Raw genomic sequence first — 21,889 nt, 5'->3', positions numbered from 1 at the left:
ATATAATACATTTGTAAACAAGTTTGTATTTTGTATAAATCAGATTTAGGACAAGCTTGATCTTTGTTGCCTTTGTGGCATCAGTAATGCTGTTACTTTTCAGACCACGCCCACTAGGCTTTTCTCATATAAGAAAATGACATGAAATACGGTACGTATTAAAGCAGTTTTCTTGGTTATTTAGAAGTTTCCTGTACCTGCATCTCATATTCTCACATTGTAAGATAATATGAATTAAAGTTTGGTTTATGCAGTGAGAAACTGCAGGATTTTTTTTTTGTTTTATCATAGTTTTATGAAAAGATATGGTCCTAAACTGGTGTAATACAGAGAAGGAATAAAAAAAATTTAAAAAGTCCTTATTTGGATGCATTTATTCCCTGCATAGTCAAACACAGCAGGGGCGATTATACAGAGTATTCACATAATTATATTAAATACATTTATACAGTCAAGTCATACATACCCAGTAGAAATATTCACACATACAGCTCATATTGAATATGAAGATATAATTACTGTTGACAGTTGTGTTTGGCAGCCACGTGAGCTGATTTCTGAAATACAAAAATAGGCCTTTAGCAAAAGGAAAACAAATAAAACGACAAAAAAGAAGCATTGTATCAAAAAGTCTGCTACTTTTGTAAATCAAAACCATCCAGTGGGTGCAGATGCTGTGTAAAGATGACTGGCTCGTGGAGATCGGAGGCAAATTACAAGCCCGGCCTGCTGGCTCTGGTTGAGATGCCTCCTCGGGTGTACGGCCGAGGTTGGACCGACACAGGCACCAATGGAGCTACAGGAAACAAGAAGAATAACGAATACAGTTAATGAATACTGTAGCTTCAGATTTTTCCTCAAGCTGGTAAATTAAACTACAAGTGTGTGGCTGTGAGGGGAATTGTTGCACAGAATCCAGCTATTCTGACCAAAACATGCTGCAGATATTTCACCCAGACCTCAGGAAAATGTGTCAACTTGTGAAAAAGTAGGGCATAATATGTCTCCTTCAACAGTCTGCTGACCTCGGGCAGGGGTTTGTGGGTCTAGCTTCTCTTCATCTTTGATGGACGAGTGCCCCAGCGGGTGGTGAGGAAATGAGTCCAAGAAAGATGAGCTGCTGATACCAAGACTGATGCCAGTCACACCGATTCCCAGAGCATCTGGTGATATGAAGGAATAAATGAATGCATAAGTGATTGACAGATGGACTAAGGAACCCATTTACAGATGTTTTTAGCAAGATTAAACTTTTGACTTGTAAGGCATGATCCATACAATCATCACAGAAATCGGGGTTGAAATTAGGATTCGTGCTCAGAACAAAGGACAACAGAATGGGAACCACTGTAGTTTGTAGGTTTGTTCCCTTTATCTGCAGATTTCTTATGTCTTTTCAGGTTAAATCTCCGACCTGTGGCTACGGAGGATCTTCCTGGTCGCCCCTGACCGATGGTGTCCAGTACTGTGAAGGAACGGCGGTACGGAGTGTCTGACTGAGGACAAAGCCAAGGGTCAAATGTGATTTCATGCATACCAATAAAACAAATAACTGATCAACTGATGAAGATCAACCATAAAGCAATGGCTTGAAAAGAAAGAAGAAGCTAAAAATTTGTTGTGTATTCTTGTTGTATTCTATGATGCATCTTACCCTGTATGTGTGAGTTGTGTTGGGGCGAGAGAAGGCTTCCAGCAGGTGGTGACGATCCCTCTGTACTGAAGTGCCAGCTTCATTGTTTATAGCACTGTGAGCACGGCTGGATGAGCCCTTCTGACGCTGGGAGGATGAAATGAGGAGAATTATTTGAATGTGTTTAATCGCCTGATCAAGATATTCTACAAAAGCTTCAGTGCAATAGGGTTCTCCACTTGAGGTGACTTTTGGAGATAGGTGGCAGATTTGTACAACCTGTCAGCTACAAGGAGCTGTGATCTGTACCTGTGCAAGTTTGGGATGCTGCCCTGACTGATAGTGCTCCGAGTCCCCGGTGCTGATGGGGGGAAGGAGTGTGTTTCGGCTCAGAGGAATCAGCGGAGGTGTCAGTTGGTCCCTGGCTGTAGGTCTGTAAAAGTAGCGAGACATATAAAGAGTGAAAGTATATATTATTTTTTGCTCTATGACCCTTGAATTTATGTATCAGAAGCAGAATGACTGTGAAAGTTCTTTGGATGTCACAGTTTGCATGTGAGACAGCAGAAGACACCACAACATGATATATGGGTACGCTTCAACCCCTCGCCGTCAGGACTTGAATGCATGGAAAAACCAAAATATCTGTTTCCAAAGGAAATCTGTAGAGCGCAGAGGTTGTAGATGACAACGAGGGAATGAAAAAAGCACAAGAGATTTAACTCACAGACGTGTCCCGCGTATGACCTCATCCAGGGACCCCCCTGTGCTGGACTGAGTCAGGTTTGAAACCAGTGGCATTAGGGTTCTGGGGGGAGGGTTTCTGCGACGAGCTGACTGCGCTGGCCGAGACAGCAAGGAAGAGCTCTGCTCGAGGGGGCGGCGAGGGCGGGGTTTGCTGGAGAGGACCACAGTGGAGCCTGGACTGAGAGAAACGCGCTCCTCCGGCTCCCTGTGTCGGAAAAATGTGGGGGCACACAGTTATTGAATCGTGCTTTTCTAGTCAGCTGAGAATTCTGACAAGCAAAGTGTTAAAACCTCGGACAAAAAAAAAAAACAGCAAAAAAGTAGTTTGAACAACATCTCTTTTTATACTCACTTTATATCACTTATCAGGAATATTCAAAGGTGTTACAAAATATGGGATTAATTAGGATTTTATTTAAGGCTGTGACAATTTGAAGGTTAGAAGAGTAAAACGTGCCCTTGCTGGTGTCTCTCCAGCCCACCCAGGTTCCTCTGCAGCAGCGGGATGCTTTGGACCACGATGATGTCATTCAGGTTTTGCTGAAGCACTGCTGCTCCTACAGGCCCCCGACCAGCCTGCAGGAGCAAACAAACCCTGATTAAAGAGTCTATGATGGACTGGAGCGAGAGGAGGGAATCCCGGTCGCCACATGGTTAGTTACTGTCATACACAGTACAGTCACAAGGAAATGGTTACATATCATGTATTGATGTTCAGTAAGAAGGATCCCATATCTGCTATGATAACAATACAAATACTCTACTGCAGTGAAGTAATAAAATCAATCGCTGGGATGCTTTAGTGTATATCAACAGGCACAGGCGCATTTATTCTAGAGGTGATGATAATTAGCCGCTACGGACGGTGTGCAAACAACACACCACCGTTTTGGCTCAAAGTGAGAGAGTTACATACGGCAGGGGGCCTTTTCTGCTTTTTGGATTTCCACCTGGACTTGTGCTTTGAGGCCCTTGACTTTGTGTTCTTTAGAACGGAGGAAAAGATGTGTCCAAAGAAACACGTAGAAGATCATATAAGAAAAAAAGAGGAAGAAGAAAAGGCAGGGAACAAATAAAAGGTATGATGGCAAAAAGACAAAACAGAGGGTTCACAAAACATATTGTTGTTTTGTTAAGCATAATATACATCAGCTAAAGAAGTGGAAGAAGTGACAGACTGAGAGTGAAAAATGGAGCAGACATGGGACTCCACACTGCTTCTGTACTCTAACCCTACACTTTCCACAGTCAATCACTTTCTTTCTGTTATACGTTGCTGTCATAACCGTTTAAATAGTAAATGTTCCTATCAGGCTTATCATTGGGAGAAATGAGAAAGGAAGGCAACTGACAAATAAATAAATTTAAAAAACGGCTTTTGAATTGATCTCCTAATCTCTGGAGAGTAATGAGAGTGACATGGAGTCGTCCTCAGACCACTGACCTGGAGCTGCGGGCCGGCTGGGAGTGGCACCACTCTGCTCTGACCGAGTTTGGGCAGCAATGCAGGCACCGTGGAGACGGGGAGCACGGGGCTCAAGCTCCCAGAAATCGATTCATCATCTGGCAATCGCACATGCATATTCACTCCCAAATGACATCCGAATCAATAATACTGCATATGATCATTAAGGTTCAGTCTAATTCATGTAAAGTAGTGAAATACCGCCTTACGAGAAGTGCAGCATTCCCAGTGGCGATGGACCAACTCTTTCATGCAGCCCACCAGCTCCTGCCAAACATCATCAAACAGCAAGTCCAGAACAGCTTGACGGTGACACCGGGATGGTGAGACAGGAGGCAGACAGTGATGCCTCCAAACAGACTCCGAACATTCCTGGCCCCACTCGTCATCCCTGCGGAAGACAAATATGAATAATTTTACTTTAAAAAAAATCTATTATTTTAAAACAAATTTGAATTACACTTGTGCTTTAGAAGGCATGTAGGTGTTTGTGGATTATGTAACAACTTCTCTGTGAAGTGAGTAACTCACAAGTCCCTGCTATCAAAAGCCAGATACTCCTCCATCAGACCCTCTGCTTCAAACACTTGCTGTCTGTCACGACCGCTGGAGTTGTCAGCAGGGCTGTCCAATTCTGCTGAGGAGGACCTGATCAGTGCAGCTCTCCTGCCCTGTATGTTCAACCTCCCCACCCCAAGACAACTTAGTTACTGACCTCATTCTTGAAGGAAAAAAGAAAGAAAAAAAAAATCAAAACAGACATAGACAATGAATAATTCAAATTCCGTTGGTAAGACACGGCTTAAAAAGCCTCTTAGAATGAGAAAGCCTGGCACTAACTGACACTTCTGCACATGTACAAGCATGTCTAATTTTATCTCAGCTTCGACGTGTTAACCCAGTTTAGAGGTGAGCTAGTGAGATGGTGCCGTTGCTTTTAGTGTGTACCAGCCCGGAACATCAATCATAACATCTCTTCATCAAGGCTCAAAAACATGATTTTGGGCCAAATATTAAAGCAGCATGCCGGGTATTTAGGTCACAAAGCCTCAGGACTCCTCTACAACTCCAGTCACTTGGGGCAGACACATTAGAATATCTTTTCACAGTGATAAATTGCAATAACTGACTCATATTCGCATGTTTCAAATCAATGTGCACAATGACGAGACCAGCAGGAAAATGTAATATGTCTTGGAGGGAATGCATCCCGTGAACCCCAGTCAGTGAGTCAGTGCATTCGAGACTTACTCTGCACAACTCTTATCTTTCTCCTGGGACTTTACTCTGCTTCCTTTGCCTGCTGACGAGCTGCTAGCTGGGCTGGCTGTCCCTGGAGTAGCGTACCACTGGAAGCCCTCATCAGTAGGACAGAGCAGCTGTGTCCCCAGGATTCTGAGAAACACACAAACAAATGAGCACATAAAATGAGGAGAGATATTTTGTTAACAATCAGCATAAATCTTGGCTCCTGCTCCCACTGTGTTTCTCGGATTTAAAGGGTCCGACAGGTCGGAGTGAAAAGGAGAATAACCCACCGAAGATGTGGAAAGCGTGTGGTCCATTGCTGACATTCCTCTTGCAGCCCCTGGAGAATCCCTATCCCACTGCCTGTTCCCTCATACAGATCTTTGTCAATCTCTGCAAACATTTGCTGCACCTGCTGAGACGCTGCCTTGTCAAACTCCTGCGGGACAGAAAGCAAATATAGAGAAAAAAAAACAGTGAAGAAAGCTGGTTATCCCCTCGGTTCCCGTGCACCGGCTTTATGACTGATAAGCAGCAGCTTTTCATTTGTTAATATCAATTAGGGACTTGTTACCACTGTTTTTGATGACTTATTTGGCAGCAGGCTTCAGTATGAACAAAAATGAGCTTATGTGCACAGCTGGGGTGTTTACTTGTGACCAAGTGGGAATGTTCATGCGATACAAAAGACACAGAGACCAAAAAAGTGAAAGGGTTAAGCTATGAGTAAGTTAGTTTGTATAACTCTGAAGTAACTTGAGGACAATATACTAAATAAATCATTGAGTCTCTGAAAAGTTTTGCAGAACCAGCTGAGTGTAGAAAGTGAAGGTAATAAATAACCATGCAGAATAATAAACTGCATACGAACAAATCCATGGTTTCCCCACACATTTTCCAAAAGATGACAAAAGCTGAGGTGTGAATGTAAATCTAATAAACTATATAGAAGAGGATACTTGTGTCGTTAAATGAAAGAAAATAACAGAATGGAGGAGAGAGGAGGATTCGGGTACTAAAGGACAAAGATGTCCTCTGTCAGATCAGCATTATCGAAACATGTTAAGATTGTTTCCTCAAGACTGGACTTACATCGTAACCCCAGGAGAAAACAGAGCTCCTCTCTGTCGAGATGCCAGTACCCGCGGAGCTGTTGATACCTGACCAGCACTGGTTGGAGTCTACTGAAATGACAGTAGGGCATTCTGAGTGGCTTGAGGCAGCAGACGTCTGGGAGCTAAACACGAAAAAAAAAAATGAAAAAAAGGGATCATGAAATTTGAATAGAGCTTCAAAAATGCATTAAATGAACAATATCCTAAAATGTGGAAGGAATACACAGTCGGTATTAGTTTCAAATACTCCTTCATGCTATAACAAACCACCACTTTCCATTTAAATGTAGAATAAGAAATGTAAGTGTGGAAGCTACTACTATAATAAAAGTGGAAAATGAAGGGCAGACATCAAAGTAATTGAATATTCTAACAGGTTGCCTCATTATTCATTCTTTTAAGTGCACTTCTGAAGAAGGCAATGTGATATTAATTGATCTGCTACCTCTTGGTATCGCATGGCAAGAACTCAGAGAACCAGCTTTTTGCTTGAGACAGTGTAACATTACAAAACACGCAGGTGGGAGCACATGTGGGTGTACTTGTTGCAAATCATTCAGGCTTCACACAGGAACGGCAAAGATTTGTGTCTTTGCAGAGTGGCCAGAAGCAGACATGGAGGGACTCAGTTACCTGTTGTGTGCAGAAACAGCTTGTTGCAGGTCATGAATGTAGTGCTGAGGGGATCCATCATCATCGGCTTCTTCAGGAAGGGGGTGGTGATCAAGGCTGCTTCGAGACAACCCACGACTGCGCAGAAGACAGATTGAGAAGATTTACCAACCTAGAGAGTGTTGAACACTTTGAGATAAACACCAGTATTGTGTCTAATTCCACAGATAGGGTTGAAAAAGCTTGACAAGATGTCATAAAAATATAATGCTGTATTGTCTTACATTGAAGTAGAATATTACTCTGACATTTGTGAACAAAAGCTGTATGAATGATATGTCGGATATGACGATATTCTAAAAATATGTGGTTGTAAACCTTGTAAATCTACAACTCCAACAATCTTGCAGTGAGTGTACTGACGACAACGTTAGAGCTCAAACTATCAGGTTGAGCTCCTGTAAAGGCATGAAGGCTCTATAGTGGGTGGTTAAAAACCACCAAAACACAACCTTGGCTATTCATTTTCTGATTTTAAGTGGTGCCAGTGAGGTGCAAGAAGCAACTCTGCTGTTATGTAAGCAGGTTTTGAATTTATTCTCAGAATTCCACATTAAAAATTGTTGTTTTTTGTTTTGTTTTGTTATTTTATGGATTGGAATCATGACTGGCAACCTGTCAAGAGTGTATAGTTGCCTTTCACTCTATGTCTATGTGTTTGAGTCTATTAAATACAACTAGAATATTTATGAAGCAAGATAATTAATGGATACTGCTATATCGTTTACATTTTCTCTGAGTATGTAGGAATAAAGGCTACTCCTTTTTCCAAAGAGTCTTATACCCTTCAAAGTGAAAATCTGTTACTGGAATGTTCTGTTGAATACTGGCCATTATGTTGGACTTAAAGACTATCTAAAACAACTGATAGACCAGATACAAAATGACTCATTGGCTCAGTATAATTCAGTTCCAGCAGTGGGGCTGATCAGTAAATGTTGTTTTCATGCTGTCAGTGGCTGACAAGTCAATAATTTATATTTTTTTAAATGCAATTCTAGAACAGTTAGTCTCTTACAGCAGAAATACAAAATGGTTACAGAGCACAGCTGTAAAAATCCAGTTGTTACCTCTTTTGATCAGTACTCACATCTCAAGTTTGTGCGATACAGATTTCCTGTGGTATCGTGAAATCATTCTCCTCTCTGGTGCTTTAAAGGCTCAAGCTCTTGCCTCGCGTCTCTGCGAACAGCTCGGAGGAAGGTCCAGCATCTCCTCTGACAGGGATGCGGTTAGGGACGGGAAAAGGGACAAAAACGATCTTCCTAACTGCAGGAAACCTAAACTGAACCTATGGCTGAACAGAAGCTAACGAACATGACATGAACGCTGATATAACACATCGGCAAGGCTCGGGTGGCATGATAAAAATACTTTAAGCACATTCCCCTTCAAATCAGCCTTGCCACACGAAATAATCTTGCGCTGTCAGCTATAAATAAGCTCGAAATACATTAGTGGGCTCCATTTGCACTAGCTACCCCCAGCTAAGAGGATCTTCCATGATCTTTAGTGCTAAGGTTAGCACCACCTACAACAATAACGCGGCTGTCATGGTTACGCATCCTATGCGTAACCGCGCAGCCTCATGGGAAATGTATTTCTGAGTTCGTTTGAAATAGCTTTGCCATAGTTACTTAATCACTACAAGTTCCAGCATTCAACGTGATGATGGGGTTGCGTTTATTAAATGCATCCGTTTGCTTTAAGTGGTTTCTGATGTTCCAAAAACTCAAAATCTTCTCTACCTTTATATTTAATTTGTATGATTAACATTTTGTTTTTGAAAATTATATTTAAATTTTTTACCAAGTTTTGTTAACATCCATTGAATTTCTTTAAGCGGTACCTTTATTATGTCGGAACGATTGTTTGTAATCGTTTGTTTCAGCCGACCAAAAACTGTGGTAGGATCTAAACAGTGACAGCGGACGGCGTGATAGTAACGTTTAGAAACATAACTTGACATTTATTATCGTCCTGATTGAGATCGCTCCGCAATACACTGACGTAAAATTTCACATTTTTGAACAAGGAAAGGTAAGTTTGACAGAGACTTTGAATTGATGGTCTCAAAAATCTGCAATAAATGTTGAACGACTTAAGCGTTTGTCCAAACTGACCTAACTTCTGCTTTGTAGTTGCTTCAAATTCAAAATACTGTATTAATCCCCGATGGGAAATTAATTTATCAAGACAAATATTTCTTTATTTAGTCGCATCTACCCTACACATGGAAACGTTTTAAACGCCCCCTTCAGTGGTTTTTGTGTAAGCACGTTGTGTTGTGTATCTATACCCCTTTGGTGTTCTGTACTTTTATTAGGTTAAAGAGAAAAAAGGGGGAAATGGATGCCTTGCAGAGAAGAGTGATTCAGGAGGACACAGTACAGTACAAACTCTTCATGATTCAGCCAGCCCATTCAGCTCCTCAGCAGACCGAAGAACATCTCAAACTCTTGGTACCAGAGATATTGGCAAAAGTTGCCCCATTGCTGGTACAATACATCTGGCAGCATCAGCCTTTCAACCTCAAGTATTATCCTGAGAAAGGTAAAGTCTTGTCATCTGCACATATATAAATACGTTTGGGTATTTATGTTGTTAGAGACTAACAAAACACTTCCTTCCATTCATAGAAGACATCCCTGCTCATATTGGAGGCAGCACTCAGTTTGGAGACAACGTTGACGACGAGTGGTTCATTGTTTATCTTCTGCAGCAAATTACAGAGGCTTTCTCAGATCTTGCTGCCAGGTAAGATGACGTGTTTTTTGCCACGCACACAAACGTTACCATTGACTGTGTGTATATTTACCACTTTCCATTTAACATTTGTGTGTGCAGAGTTGAGGATAATGATGGGGAGTTTCTTCTTATTGAAGCAGCAGATTATCTTCCCAAGTGGCTGAACCCAGATACCAGTGAAAACAGGGTGAGTTATCCAAACTGAAGCCTAATTCTATACCCTATAACAGCTTTGTTTATATACTAGTAACTGCTAATGGTGGAAAGTAGAAATGGCCCCAAGCTTTTTCTTCTTCTTTTTCTTTCTCAGCACAGCAGGATGGCCAGGATGTAAAAAGTGATTTTTTTTTTTAAATTTGGTTTGGGTTCCTGCAGCACTTATCATTACCGTTTATATAGATAAAATTGTCTTTACTAAAGAAAGAATAATTCTTTTAATCCCACAATTGACACAGCTCTAATGGTTGATACTAAAAGTTTAGAAATGTATGAATGGCATACTTTCGACTCATATTTACATGTTCTTTTCTCACTGATTTGCTTGAATTGATTTCTAAAATCATTTGTACTAAACCATCAACATATCTGCCAACAAATATTGTTCCAAAGCTTTGTTTTGTATATTACAGGTCTTCTTCTTTAGGGGAAAGTTGCACATCCTGCCTTGCCCTTCCAAATCCAATACAAAAGGATTCTCACATGATGTGGTACCAAGTGTGGCGCAAGCTCTAGCACTGCTGTCCACCCACCCAGAAGCCTGTCAGGCGAGCCCCAAGATATGTTCAGTCCTGAGGAAGAGGCTAAAAGGGTGAGAGGCTTTACTGATGGAATAAAAATGTCTTTGATATCCAAAACTGTCAGATTGTTCAATAGATTTCTGCATCAAGAGGATGTGATATAAACACATTGCATGACAACAAGGGCCACATCAACTGGCTGTCATGCTGGCTGTCTGCATGAAAAGTTGCAAGGGTCAGAAAGGGATAATGTTTCACAACAGGCACTTGCAGAGGCATGCCAAACTAAAATGAAAATTGCAACAATTTCTTCTTTCTTAGGTATCCGGAGAAGATTCAGAGCAGCCTCCACCGCGCCCACTGCTTCATACCTGCCGGTATTGCCACAGTGCTGGCACAACGTCCAGACCTGGTTGCCCCAGCAGTTTCAGCTTTCTACCTGCGGGATCCAGTGGATCTACAAGCATGTCGAAACTTCAAAACCTTTCCTCCTGATACGAGAGTCCTAACTTCAGTAAGTGCATGTTAAAAACCCATGAGTAAAGGAACATGGTTGTTTTAAAAGCAACATTTCATAACCCTGGGGAAAGGCTGCTTTGTCTAAACTCATAACTTTATATATATATATTCCCAGGTAACGTTTACCCACTGCCTGTATGCCCAGCTGCAGCAGCAACAGTTCAGCCCCGACCGGAGGAGCGGCTTCAACCTTCCACCTCGCTCTCATCCTCAGTTCATGGCTCATGAGCTTGGCATGAAACTGGTGAACCTTCACTTGTGTTTTCCTTCATTTTATTTTTATTTTTTTATGCATTTGGCGATGCTCCAAATATCTGTATGTTTGGAGAGTTACATGATAGCGTGCACCTGTGTCTGTGCTCTGGTCCCAGGCCCACGGCTTTGAGATCCTGTGTTCCAAGTGCAGACTTCCGTCTTCAGAGCCAAATGCTCCAGTCAGCTGCAACCCTCAGTGGAAAGGCTTCATGGAAAGTCTGAGAAAGAATGGCTACTTCAGGGTTTGTCAAAGTTTTTTCTTCTTTTTTTTTTTTTTTTTGTTGTTTTTCCCCGTCACATTTTCATAACAAGCAACCTAACCATTTGTCCTCTGTGCAATGTTTTTAACTTTATTATATTCTTGTCAAATACAGGGAGAGCTTGAAGGTTCGGTCTTCTACAAGGAACTTTTCAAATCTGCTGAAAATTTCTTCAAACAATCTGTCGCCTCGAAATCAAAGTGAGAACTTTGCCAGTGCATCTTATTGCATGTAAACCAATTAGTCACAACATCAAAACCACTTGCCTAATTTTGTGTGGGGAGCAATCTCTGTATGGAGAATAAATAAATACATAATTAATTAATTAAAATGGGAATGAAATATATCATTAATTAATTAAATATGTCATTAATTAATTAAAATTAATGATTTCATGTTGCGTGTGAATCATGAAATGTAAAACTGCATTTAATTAATTAATGACACATTGAATTAATGATTTCGTGTTGCTGACTCATGAAATGTAAATGTAAAACTGTCAGTTTCACTCGTCAAACTCAGTGGGCGGAGCTAACGCAAATCTAGTGGAATCCACTGCTTTGGTCTGAAACTGGAGGTAGAAGAGGAAGCCTTTCTAAACATGACAGCTGTGAGTTGCGTGTTGTAGAGAGTTGCGTGATGCAGCAGCAGGTATCTGCTGTGACGGAGCCGCTGGAGCCGGAGGAGGAGTTCTGCTCAGAGCTTCTTCAATTAAACTCGCTGCTTCTCTCAGGAGCTCTGGGCAGGATTTTGACATTTTGTACACCTTGCTGTTTCAACATTTGTGGTTAGAAGACCGAGGTTTCAGTGGTTGCGATAACATTTTGGAGTAGAGTAAACATTTTGGAGTAGAGTAAACATTTTGGAGTAGAGTAAAAATTTTGGAATAGAGTTAAAAATTTTGGAGTAGAGTATCCAAACCAACGTAGAGGTGAATAGCGCCACCTAGTGTATCGTAATGTGTTCACAACATGGATGTATGGTTCACAAGCCCTGCAACAATCCATTATGTGGATTCGATTTGCCTTGACTTGATGTTCAGGGGAACCAATGAGGTGTTTGGAATCCGCCCACTGAGTTTGACGAGTGAAACTGACAGTTTTACATTTACATTTCATGATTCAGCAACACGAAATCATTAATTAAATGTGTCATTAATTAATTAAATGCAGTTTTACATTTCATGATTCACACGCAACACGAAATCATTAATTATATGTGTCATTAATTAATTAAATGCTGAAATAATAAATATATATTTTTACTTACCGGTAAAAGGAATTGTATTTTAATTAATTAATGACATATTCCATTCTAATTTTAATTAATTAATGACACATTTAATTAATTAATAATATATTTAATTCCGAATTTTAATTAATTAATGATGTATTTATTTATTTAATTTTGGCACAAAAAATCCTCCATATCTCTGGGGGTACGAAGCTTGTGTCAGAGCATCCTGCGAGTGCTCAATAGAGTTGGGGTTCGGAGTTTTCAGGCTGCCTAAATTGTGCCTGCAAAGTGTAATTCCGCCAGTTCTCAAGGTTTTCCTGTAGGTCACAGATGATTGTGGTAATTCACTTTTACTTGTGGTGTGGTTTAAATGTCGCTACTAATAAATGCATTCATGACTTAAACAGAGTAAATAGACCTGCCTTTGACATCCAAGTGTGTGTGTGTTTGAATGAACCTGCTGTGTTTGTTGTCCCAGCGTTCTAGCCCCAGGGGAAGAAGTCCTCCAGCTGCTGCACAGCAGCACTCCCTTCAACTTGGAGGAGTTGAAGAAGCTCGAGTCACAGCTCCCCCCAGAGGACAGTGAGTGAAAAGTCTGAAAACTGGGTTCAAAATGCTCTCGGCTTGCTTTCTTGCTGCAAATAGGCATTTGCAAAGTTTGCAATTATCATATGAATCCATCTCATGTCAGTCAGGATCAAATAACAGAAATGGTATTAATAAAATATTAGAAAGCCTTTGCCTAGTTTAGTGGATACGGCCCCTGCAGCGCAGTTTATGAAAAGCATGAGCTTGATTACTCCTTTGAATCCTTGCAACAGATCAGAGGCATTACTCCTATTTTAAGTAGTTTTCTCACGCTATTGTGGCAGATGATAAACGCAAACGATAAATTCCCGTAAGAATAAGATTCTATAAAATCAGCATTTTGAAAATTAGCATGACTGTGGTAGAAAATAAATATTCCCTTTGTCAGTGATTTTCTGCATCCTGCAGGCTCTCCTCTCTTTCTGCCCTCTTAGTATACATCCCCAATTTTCTACCATACTATTTCCTTTTTTTTTTTTATTATAGTTTATGTTAATTTTCAGGCGACAGCTGGCTGAATATCACAGCTCAGGATTTGGAGAAGCTGTTGGAAGAGAGGAGCGGGGCGAGAGCTGATGTTGGCAGCAAACGCTGTGCCTCCAAACAGACGCAGCTTGCTGGGGATGCGGCGGAGAGGGGGAAGGAGACGGAGGACAACAAGGAAGAGGAGGAGGGTGCTTACGCCCTGGTGGCGGTCAGTCAAGGGATGAAGGACTTCTTGAATGCCATGTCGTCACATGAGGGCGCTGAACTGCCCTGGTGAGACAAATTGATTGAACTATTTTTTGTGGTCGGATTGATTTTAGTCATGTTTAAGATTATAACAAGTCTTTCACTTCCACATCTCACAGCTTCTCTCTTTGTATTTCAGGGGCAGTGCAACTCAGCCTTTTAGCTTCGACTCGGACTCCGTGGCCAACGCCCTGGACAGACTGCTAGGTCTGCAAAAGTGATGGAAAATGACACTTTTAAAATCCTGCCAAGTTTTCTTTTCTTTTTACTTCTCTTTTTGTTTTTTGCTTTTTAGGAAGAAATGAAGCAGAGCTAGATTCGGATGATCTGGATGATGATTATGATGATGACGATGATGAGGATGTGGAGGAGTTAGACGAGGGCTCCTCTGATAACACTGGAACGAGCAGCGCAGAAACTCTGGACGGTCTCAAAAAATACATGGACCAAATGGATCAGGAGTTGATGAGCACCAACGTAGGACAGAGCTTCAGTCAAACGGTAAAAATCATTTTCCTCCACCTCAACCTCGGGATAGATCAAATGAAACTTTCCCCTGCATGATCTTAATCCTTATTTTCTTCAGAATAACAACAAGGAAGGCTTGGACAAGACCTCTTCTCATTCCTCTGCGGGGATCAGTCTCCCGAGGGAAGATGTGGACGAGGAGATCCAGCCTTTAGACTTGGACGTCAATTTGGTCACCAACCTGCTGGAGTCGCTCAGCTGCCAGGCCGGGCTGGCGGGGCCTGCGTCTAACCTGCTGCAGAGCCTGGGCATAAACCTGCCACCAAACTCTGACCCCTCGTAGACGACGACAACACGCGCACTTAAATCCTAAATGAGCCAATAGTTGGCAGAGAGGTGATAAATTCCACACAGTGTCACAAAAGTCTAGCTTCTCCGCATCCACTGTGTTTTTTGTTGCCAGAAGACATTTAAGGCAACTGCGAAGAATATTTGAAATGTTTAGAAACCTATACTGATTTAAGGAGCACATGTGGACAAACTCACATTTGCACATCTTCAGTTTTAGCTCCACATAAATCCAGTTCTTGTGTGTTCATGTCTGTTTAGGTCATCAGAGGAAACATAATCAGGCTGTGCAGGGATTAGTTTTCTCTGCGTGTCTTGTCTTGTGATCTAAATCTTAAAAATCACCGACAGAAAGAACATTAAAGCCATAAAATTTAAGTCAAGCAGACTGAACACTCCTTCCTTTAACTCCACGTCCATATGAAATCAGTGAGTAAACTTCCATGAATCGTTTCTGTCGGTTTCTGAGCAACAAGTTCAGACTCAATATACAGTATTTTGGAAGAAAGGAAATGACCTGTTTCATTTGCAGACATCAAAAAAAGCAACATTTTAAGTACTTCAGTGTGAAGCACTATATAACCTCTTAGATTTACACCATGTGTGATGTGTTTTGAAAGGGTGTTCTTGTAAATGTGTACGTTTTTTGTCATAATTTCTGAGTTTTCTATTATAAACGTGTTTGTTTGTATGCCAGCTCTCATTTTTGCGAAATTTATCAAGTCAGACTTTCAGATTTATGAGTTAATGAAATCACAATTTCTGAGTTGTTTTTTCTCTTGCAAAAGTCAGATTTTCTCAGTTTTTCCTCACACGTTTGCTATGAAATCACCAATCATCAATTTCGGAATTTTCCTTGTAACTTTACAAGCTTATAAAATCACAATTTCTGAGTTTTAACATTAATTTGTGAGTTTTAAAGTCTGAAATTCAGAAATGTCAGGATAGTTATGGCCCTAATGTGCCATTGAGCCACAGCTAAATCTATGTCCGACGCTAGATTTGTTTTGCAAGGTCAATTTTAATTTAAATCTAGCCTGTTTTTTCTTGATGTGTAACAGATCGATGCATTGCCAAGGATCTTAAAGGATTTGAACTCTTCAATCGCGTTGCAGTTTTTCAAAATCGGCCCCCCCAAACAGAATCTTTCATGAAAACCCCCCCAAAAAACTAGAAAAAAGCTTGACCTTTGTGTAATATTGCCGTATGTGTTTTCATATTAATTGTTACACAGAATAAATGATTTATTTTTTTAAAACAAAGCTTTATTAATGTCTCAATGTAACGTATTAAATATGCACAGGTTACCTTTCTTACAACATTTTTTATGCAAATTATTTTACAAGTCACATGCAATGGTAAAAAAAAACAACTTCTTTGAAAAATGTGATACATGTGTTGATTTTCCAAAAGTTACAAAAGCATAAAGGTTATTTGTAAATGATGAGAGCATTATGATTTGAAAGCTTAACTCGGAGAAAACAACAGCCTCGCAAGAGCAACTGTTTAACCATTTTCTCATCATGACCTCCTTTCATCTGACATCTGACTCACCAGAGTCATTCCAGGGTCAGCCTCTGGTTAAAATTTAATTCAGTGAAAGATATGAGCTTAAATATTCTTTTTTTATCTAACACTGATGGGTAAATGTGTAAAGTGAGTTCAAGTCCAGTGCTGACAGCCTGTTCCTCATTATCCCATCTGAAAAGTTTAATCAATCATTAAAGTAAAAGTTTCATGGCAGTCTGGTTCAAATTTGCTCAGTAAAGGAGGAAAGTGCAAGTTCAATCCCTTTAAATACTGGTAATTATGAGAATGTTTCAGTCTGTGTCTGCTGAATGAACACTCGCTCACTTTTAAAACTCAAAAAACAATGCAAAACAAAAAATAGACACAATTATCAAACCTTTTCTTTTTTTTTGTTTTTTATACATATTACTGCTTGATAAAGTCACCTTCAGCTTTTAGAATACCTGCTTTTTTTCATAAAGGAATTAGAAGTCATTGAGGTTCTTGCAGAAAGTAAATAACTTCAAACAGAAGCTTGTAACATGTTAGTGTGTATGTTGGAGCCATCATTAACCCCCTCCAGTATTCTGGGGACTTTCAGGCAGTTACGTGCATTCACCTGTTAAAGGTGCAAAATTTTTGTTCACAGTTTGCTTTCAGCTTTACGGAACATTTGCAATGACAGGACTTTCCTGTTTGATCTATAGTTATTTAGAGTGGCAAACATGTTGACATTTGATCTACTATCCCTTTAATTCCTGACATACATAGAAACTTTAAGTGTTTATTGAAATTTAAAAAAATCCCAAATTTTCTCTAACAGTTTCCTAATTCATTTTCTTTTCATCTCCAAGAATAAATTGGATAATTTTATTTTATTTTCCATATATTTTTTCTTTTTTAATCGTATAAAGCTATTTTTTTTAAATATTTATTTGATTACAGGGGTGGTGCAAACGTCTCAGAAATGTATGTGTCAAAAATGATACATCAGGTATTAAGGGGATATAAGAGTCACTCTGGTCTGAACAAACAGTTATGAGTTCAAATAGAGTTTGTTTGTTTGTTTGTTTTGCCTATTGCCAGACATGCATTTTTAACGTTTTTTTTTCCATAGACCCCCTCTTGAGCTGAAACTGCAGAAACCTGGCTGGAATCCATTTCTAATTTTTCATCCCAAAGTTCTGTGCATCAACGGAGCAGAGTCCTCAAACCCTGGGCATTTAACTTTGCAACAATCTCCAACTTGTGTGTCACATTTCAAAAGCTTTTACAAGGCAGTGAAACTACAGAAGCTGGTAAAATGGCTGTATCATCTGCCTCGCCGAGTAAAGCAGCGCACCAGCCAGTGGAGAAATACAAAGAGCAGAAATGCCAATCAGGAAGTTGAGCAGCATCCCCAGCAGGAGGAGAGCGAGCAGATACCCGTGGAAGAGCAGGGTGCGCCAGCTGCTCCGTCTCAACACGTGCCAAGGACTTTCAGGATGCAGCACCCACAGGAGACCCAGCACCCAACTCTGGTTGACTAGCTGCACATGGTAGATGTCAAACACAGAGGCCTGGGCATCAGGAGGGTGGTGGCGCTCAGCCTCAGACACTGTAGCCATGACAACCAGGGAGAGACTGTGGAGAATTAAAGCCAGAGGAGCATACAAGTACTCCAAAGGTTCAATACTTGGGAGATCCTTGGAGACTGTGAGAAGACAAAATTCATTACAGGTTAATTTGATGGAGAGGGACCCTGAAAAATCACCTGCACGCAACGTTCAAAGGTTTACCTGTGATGATGATAAACATCCCACTCAGGAAGGAAATCAGATAAGAGGAGTACTTGGATGGAGGGGGTGCGAGCTTCAGGGCAAAACTGAAGCACACAGTTACCAGGGGGAGGAGAGGCACGGTGTAGAGGAAGAGGCCCGTGGTCGTGCTTCTGGCTCTGGCCCACATGACCAGCACACCTTGAACACTGTTACAGACAGAAGGAAGCAGCAGCCTCTCCCCCAGACACCTGGAGTAGTGTCTGAGAGGCACCACACCCAGCACATGGAGGACATTTAAAAATAAGAGAGAGACCAGAACCTGCAGAGGATGAAATCGTGTCAGTGCCAAAGAATGAAACTTCTGTATAAACAGTGACGTCTCAAGCTGAAAGCACAAAGCAGAAGTTATTTGTTGTGCCAAGGTGAGCTAGTATTGTGATACAGAACAGGCACCAAAGCCTAAATATGAGCCAGATACGCAGTGCAAAAATGCTTTATAAAAGTTATCTAATCTTGTTCTATTATTTGACTATCATGCAAACAGTGCAAAACCAGAAGCCAACTAACTTATATTCTTTACTTATTACACAATAAGTTGACATCTTAAGTGATAAAAAAAACTAAAATAATGATAAAAGAATTTACAGCATCCTTTTTTCCTCTATTTTGAATCCTTTTGTGATAGACTTGTGGGAATAATATGTGCAGCACTGATCCAACCCTGGGATTTATTTTATATACTTTTTTGGATAGTGGAAAGTGGAATTTCGCAGGTAATTATGACACTTTTTCATTTCTGCTATGATACATAATCTCAATATGAAAGCTGTTTTCATGTGGGAGCAGCTGACTGAGCTTCCCAAAGCCCAAGCAATGCCCAGAATGATGCCCCAAACCTAAATGGGAATGTAGTGAATGCGAAGGAAAAGCTTACAGATTTCCTTCCATTGATTGTCACAAAGAATCCAAAAGTACTGGTAAGCAAAATGGAGACTTTTAGAGCCCTGATAAGAAAAATACTGGTAATGGGATGAACAGTATGCTTGTAGAGATATGGTTGTTGGAATATATTTTGGACTCCAGTGGCTCTCTGTATGGATGTTATACAGTGGACATAAAGCAGCTGCAGACAGATCAGCATGAGTAGAGAAAGGAGTGCAGTGTTTTTATTTTTACTAGTGTTTCTGCATCCAGATATTGAAATGATTGGGGCAGATTTCCATCCATACTGTTTATTGAGACCTCTGTGTTACTTACCTACTTGCCAGCACTTTATTTGACATCATTGGCTAAGTTGTTGCATTCTGCTGCACTTCGTTTACCAACAGTTTCTTGAAGGAGGATTTGTAAAGTATTTTTGAATGAAATAAGTTTCCATTCATGTAGAATATAACCACCCACCATCTGGGAATAAAGAAATGCTGCTGATAAGCACAGTGTCAAGTTATGAACTATGGTTGTTTCGTCTTTGCTTCCTCTCCTGTGGTGACACAGAACTGCACATCTATGACCCCATTAACATGACATTTAGTTTTCTTGAACTCTGTCACGTCTACATTTTCTGCACATTTGAATTGCACCTACAAGCTCTGCACAGAAACAGTCAGGACCACCTGCCTACACTCATGATCGCCCTTCATAAAACACCCTCATGATCGGCCTTTGAGCCACAGAAATATTCAAAAATGTGTCCTTAGGCCAGCCATTTAGTTAAACATCTGTGAGTGCAGGAGTTTATTAACACTTAAAATGCTTTGTTTCTTCATACTTCCACCTGACTTTACCTCTCCTATGTCCTTGCAGGGTTAAAAATGTCAATTTCAAAACAAACTACACCACTGACCAAAAGCAACCCATCAAATTTTAGTGTGACATATTAATGGTAGCTATTAGTATTACTAACACTTTCTTTTATCATCGAACTTGGATATCATTAAGAGTTTGCTGACACATTATAATTACTATTATACCATTGCAGCATAAGCAAATAACCTGCTGTCAGAACACAAAGTTATCTTTGTAAAATAAATCATCTTTTAAATAACCTTGTGCATTATCAAGTTTGCATATTCCACACTGTCAATAAGGCATATTTTGCTTGTTTGTTTTTATCTCAACTCACAGAAGGAATTGAGAGAAGCAGTGCAGGCGTTGGCCACCAACCTGGGCAAAACAGAGCGCCACAGCATATGGGTAGTGGTACTGTGGGATGAAGATGCCAGCTACAAAGTTTCTGAGTCTGTCAGCCAGGTCATATATCACCACGATCCCAATGCAGAAGGTGGGAATCAGGGGCTTGAGGGCATAAATCGACGACAAACTCTTCACTGCTGATGCACACCAGCCTCCCTTGCATCTGCCTGAACTAGAGATAGGAAGTTACAGAAATCATTCACTTTGATAATATACTATTGTGGAAGTATACTACTATACTTCCACAATAAAGGATATAAAATCTGTAAAAGACAACATTACCTTTTGCCCAAGAGACATGGTGTCATTCTGTGCAGAGGTTGCTGCTCGGCGTGTAACCTTCTGTTATCTGTCGCCAGTGTGGTGAGAAGTGAAATTCAGACTCTTGACAAATGAGGAAATTAAACTAATCTCATATCATCTCATATGAGCAGTTACAAATGAATTCCAAAAGAATCAAATGAATGAAGTTTTGTATCATGATACAATTAGACACCCTTGCCCATAAAGTTAGAATAAACCTTTTGTCGTATTATTATTTTCTTCTCATGGAATTATTCTAAATAAAAAGAGGATTTAAACTAATAAAAACCTATATCATAAATGCAAATGATATATAATTACATAGCCTTATAGACCCATGTAATAAATGCTGCGTGACAATTATACCTGCTCAGCTCACATCCTTTTCTGATTAAAAAATGGGAACAGGTGTGACAACAGAGAAGTTACTCACCATTTGTAGTTCCTCATAAGCTCTTGTTTTATCCACAGATAGCATTTATGTCCACAAATGCCGTAATACATGTATGCGTCCTCATCATCAGGCTGAAAAGGTGTCTCTCTCTGTTAAGCTGCTCACTGAGCTGCAGGCATTTACCTTCTGTGTCACTAGTCCAGATGGACTTTGCTCATGCCCTGTTTGTGCTCCCTCTAAAAATTCCAAAGTTGGTTTCAACAAATAGCTATCACCTCTGCAGGTTCTCTTCAAAATATGTTTATGGTATGGATGGATATATGGATGCAAATGATACATCATGGAATCAACAGTCTGTTTTTTTTTTGTTTTGTTTTTCTGGAGCCATAATGGCAGGAATTGTGATCATATGTTGAACATTTCTATCTTTAAGGCAATTCTCTGGCAAGAATTGTATTTACATTTTTTATCTGTCTCTTGCTTTTCCAGCTTAGACACCTTTTTGAGACGTTCCCGGCTTAACTAGCTTTCGGCCCCTCAACCTCCCCTCTGCACAGCCCTGCTTAGGTAAACAGACATGTTGAACTGAAACTCAGACAAACACAGCAGGAACACATGGGCCCTGATTGATCCAGAGCACTTGACTACCGGCCTGGAGGATGGTGAATAGTCATTATAAGAGTTCATACCATGTACAGTATAATATATATGTTTTGTGCAAATGTCAAGATTTGTGGGTGAAGGACCCAAATGCAGGAGAAGATGCAGTGAAACTTTTAAGTAGTGAAACTTTTAATAAGTCCTTTAATTTTCACAGCAACTGAACAAAAAGCACTAACAAAGCAGATACGGATAACAGATAACTTTGCCGTGGTCCATATGTTTTTTGTATTATTGTGATTTATCGCAGCAATTTCCCATCGGAAAAAATGAACTAATATATGTTGTTTACATAATCT

At 40.3% G+C, this 21,889-nt stretch overlaps 3 protein-coding genes across 6 annotated transcripts; 1 reads left to right on the top strand and 2 right to left on the bottom strand.

Annotated features, from left to right (window-relative positions):
* Positions 1-70: 70 nt before the first annotated feature.
* Positions 71-8,401, bottom strand: fam149b1 (family with sequence similarity 149 member B1). 4 transcript variants are annotated; one of them, XR_009784363.1, is made up of 17 exons: positions 7,971-8,401; positions 6,842-6,958; positions 6,186-6,330; positions 5,384-5,532; positions 5,097-5,240; positions 4,377-4,529; positions 4,055-4,236; positions 3,825-3,943; positions 3,297-3,365; positions 2,834-2,956; positions 2,361-2,581; positions 1,943-2,066; positions 1,655-1,780; positions 1,415-1,496; positions 1,026-1,163; positions 640-796; positions 72-557 (listed from the first exon to the last, which is right to left on the bottom strand). XR_009784363.1 is itself a non-coding variant. In XM_061745424.1 (16 exons), the coding sequence occupies exons 2-16, from the start codon at positions 6,903-6,905 to the stop codon at positions 714-716; spliced, it is 1,866 nt and encodes a 621-aa protein (XP_061601408.1). In that variant the 5' UTR covers positions 6,906-6,958; positions 7,971-8,401; the 3' UTR covers positions 71-713. The 4 variants fall into 4 exon arrangements, 3 of the variants coding, with proteins under 3 accessions (XP_061601408.1, XP_061601409.1, XP_061601406.1); XM_061745424.1 differs by having other exon boundaries at positions 71-796; positions 6,186-6,274; XM_061745425.1 differs by having other exon boundaries at positions 71-796; positions 7,971-8,020.
* A 390-nt stretch (positions 8,402-8,791) lies between these two features.
* Positions 8,792-15,970, top strand: ecd (ecdysoneless homolog (Drosophila)). Its single transcript, XM_061744803.1, has 14 exons — positions 8,792-8,920; positions 9,207-9,433; positions 9,520-9,637; positions 9,728-9,815; positions 10,258-10,436; positions 10,687-10,879; positions 11,000-11,128; positions 11,256-11,381; positions 11,514-11,599; positions 13,114-13,217; positions 13,727-13,982; positions 14,095-14,162; positions 14,251-14,456; positions 14,542-15,970. The coding sequence occupies exons 2-14, from the start codon at positions 9,229-9,231 to the stop codon at positions 14,764-14,766; spliced, it is 1,983 nt and encodes a 660-aa protein (XP_061600787.1). The 5' UTR covers positions 8,792-8,920; positions 9,207-9,228; the 3' UTR covers positions 14,767-15,970.
* Positions 15,971-16,051: 81 nt separating this feature from the next.
* si:ch211-248a14.8 (uncharacterized) lies at positions 16,052-21,106 on the bottom strand. Its single transcript, XM_061745730.1, has 5 exons — positions 20,970-21,106; positions 20,516-20,582; positions 20,204-20,405; positions 18,059-18,359; positions 16,052-17,973 (listed from the first exon to the last, which is right to left on the bottom strand). Exons 2-5 carry the CDS (start codon positions 20,539-20,541, stop codon positions 17,567-17,569), a joined length of 936 nt encoding a protein of 311 aa, XP_061601714.1. The 5' UTR covers positions 20,542-20,582; positions 20,970-21,106; the 3' UTR covers positions 16,052-17,566.
* Between the last annotated feature and the right edge of the window lie 783 nt (positions 21,107-21,889).

The sequence above is a fragment of the Cololabis saira genome, chromosome 17, assembly GCF_033807715.1.
Source record: "Cololabis saira isolate AMF1-May2022 chromosome 17, fColSai1.1, whole genome shotgun sequence".
Taxonomy (NCBI): domain Eukaryota; kingdom Metazoa; phylum Chordata; class Actinopteri; order Beloniformes; family Belonidae; genus Cololabis; species Cololabis saira.
Note: the sequence above shows the minus strand (reverse complement) of the source record. Positions and strands in the feature narration are given on the sequence as shown.

Coding starts and splice junctions, on each gene's coding strand:
- ecd (XM_061744803.1), top strand. CDS start 9,229: ATGGATGCCTTGCAGAGAAGAGTGATTCAGGAGGACACAGTACAGTAC. Junction 9,434..9,519: donor CAAGTATTATCCTGAGAAAG/GTAAAGTCTTGT, acceptor TTCCATTCATAG/AAGACATCCCTGCTCATATT. Junction 14,163..14,250: donor CGCCCTGGACAGACTGCTAG/GTCTGCAAAAGT, acceptor TTTGCTTTTTAG/GAAGAAATGAAGCAGAGCTA.
- fam149b1 (XM_061745425.1), bottom strand. CDS start 8,017: ATGATTTCACGATACCACAGGAAATCTGTATCGCACAAACTTGAGAT. Junction 3,944..4,054: donor CTGGGAATGCTGCACTTCTC/GTAAGGCGGTAT, acceptor TGCGATTGCCAG/ATGATGAATCGATTTCTGGG. Junction 2,957..3,296: donor AGCAGAAAAGGCCCCCTGCC/GTATGTAACTCT, acceptor TTGCTCCTGCAG/GCTGGTCGGGGGCCTGTAGG.
- si:ch211-248a14.8 (XM_061745730.1), bottom strand. CDS start 20,541: ATGACACCATGTCTCTTGGGCAAAAG. Junction 18,360..20,203: donor TGGCGCTCTGTTTTGCCCAG/GTTGGTGGCCAA, acceptor CATCCTCTGCAG/GTTCTGGTCTCTCTCTTATT. Junction 17,974..18,058: donor GATGTTTATCATCATCACAG/GTAAACCTTTGA, acceptor GTCTTCTCACAG/TCTCCAAGGATCTCCCAAGT.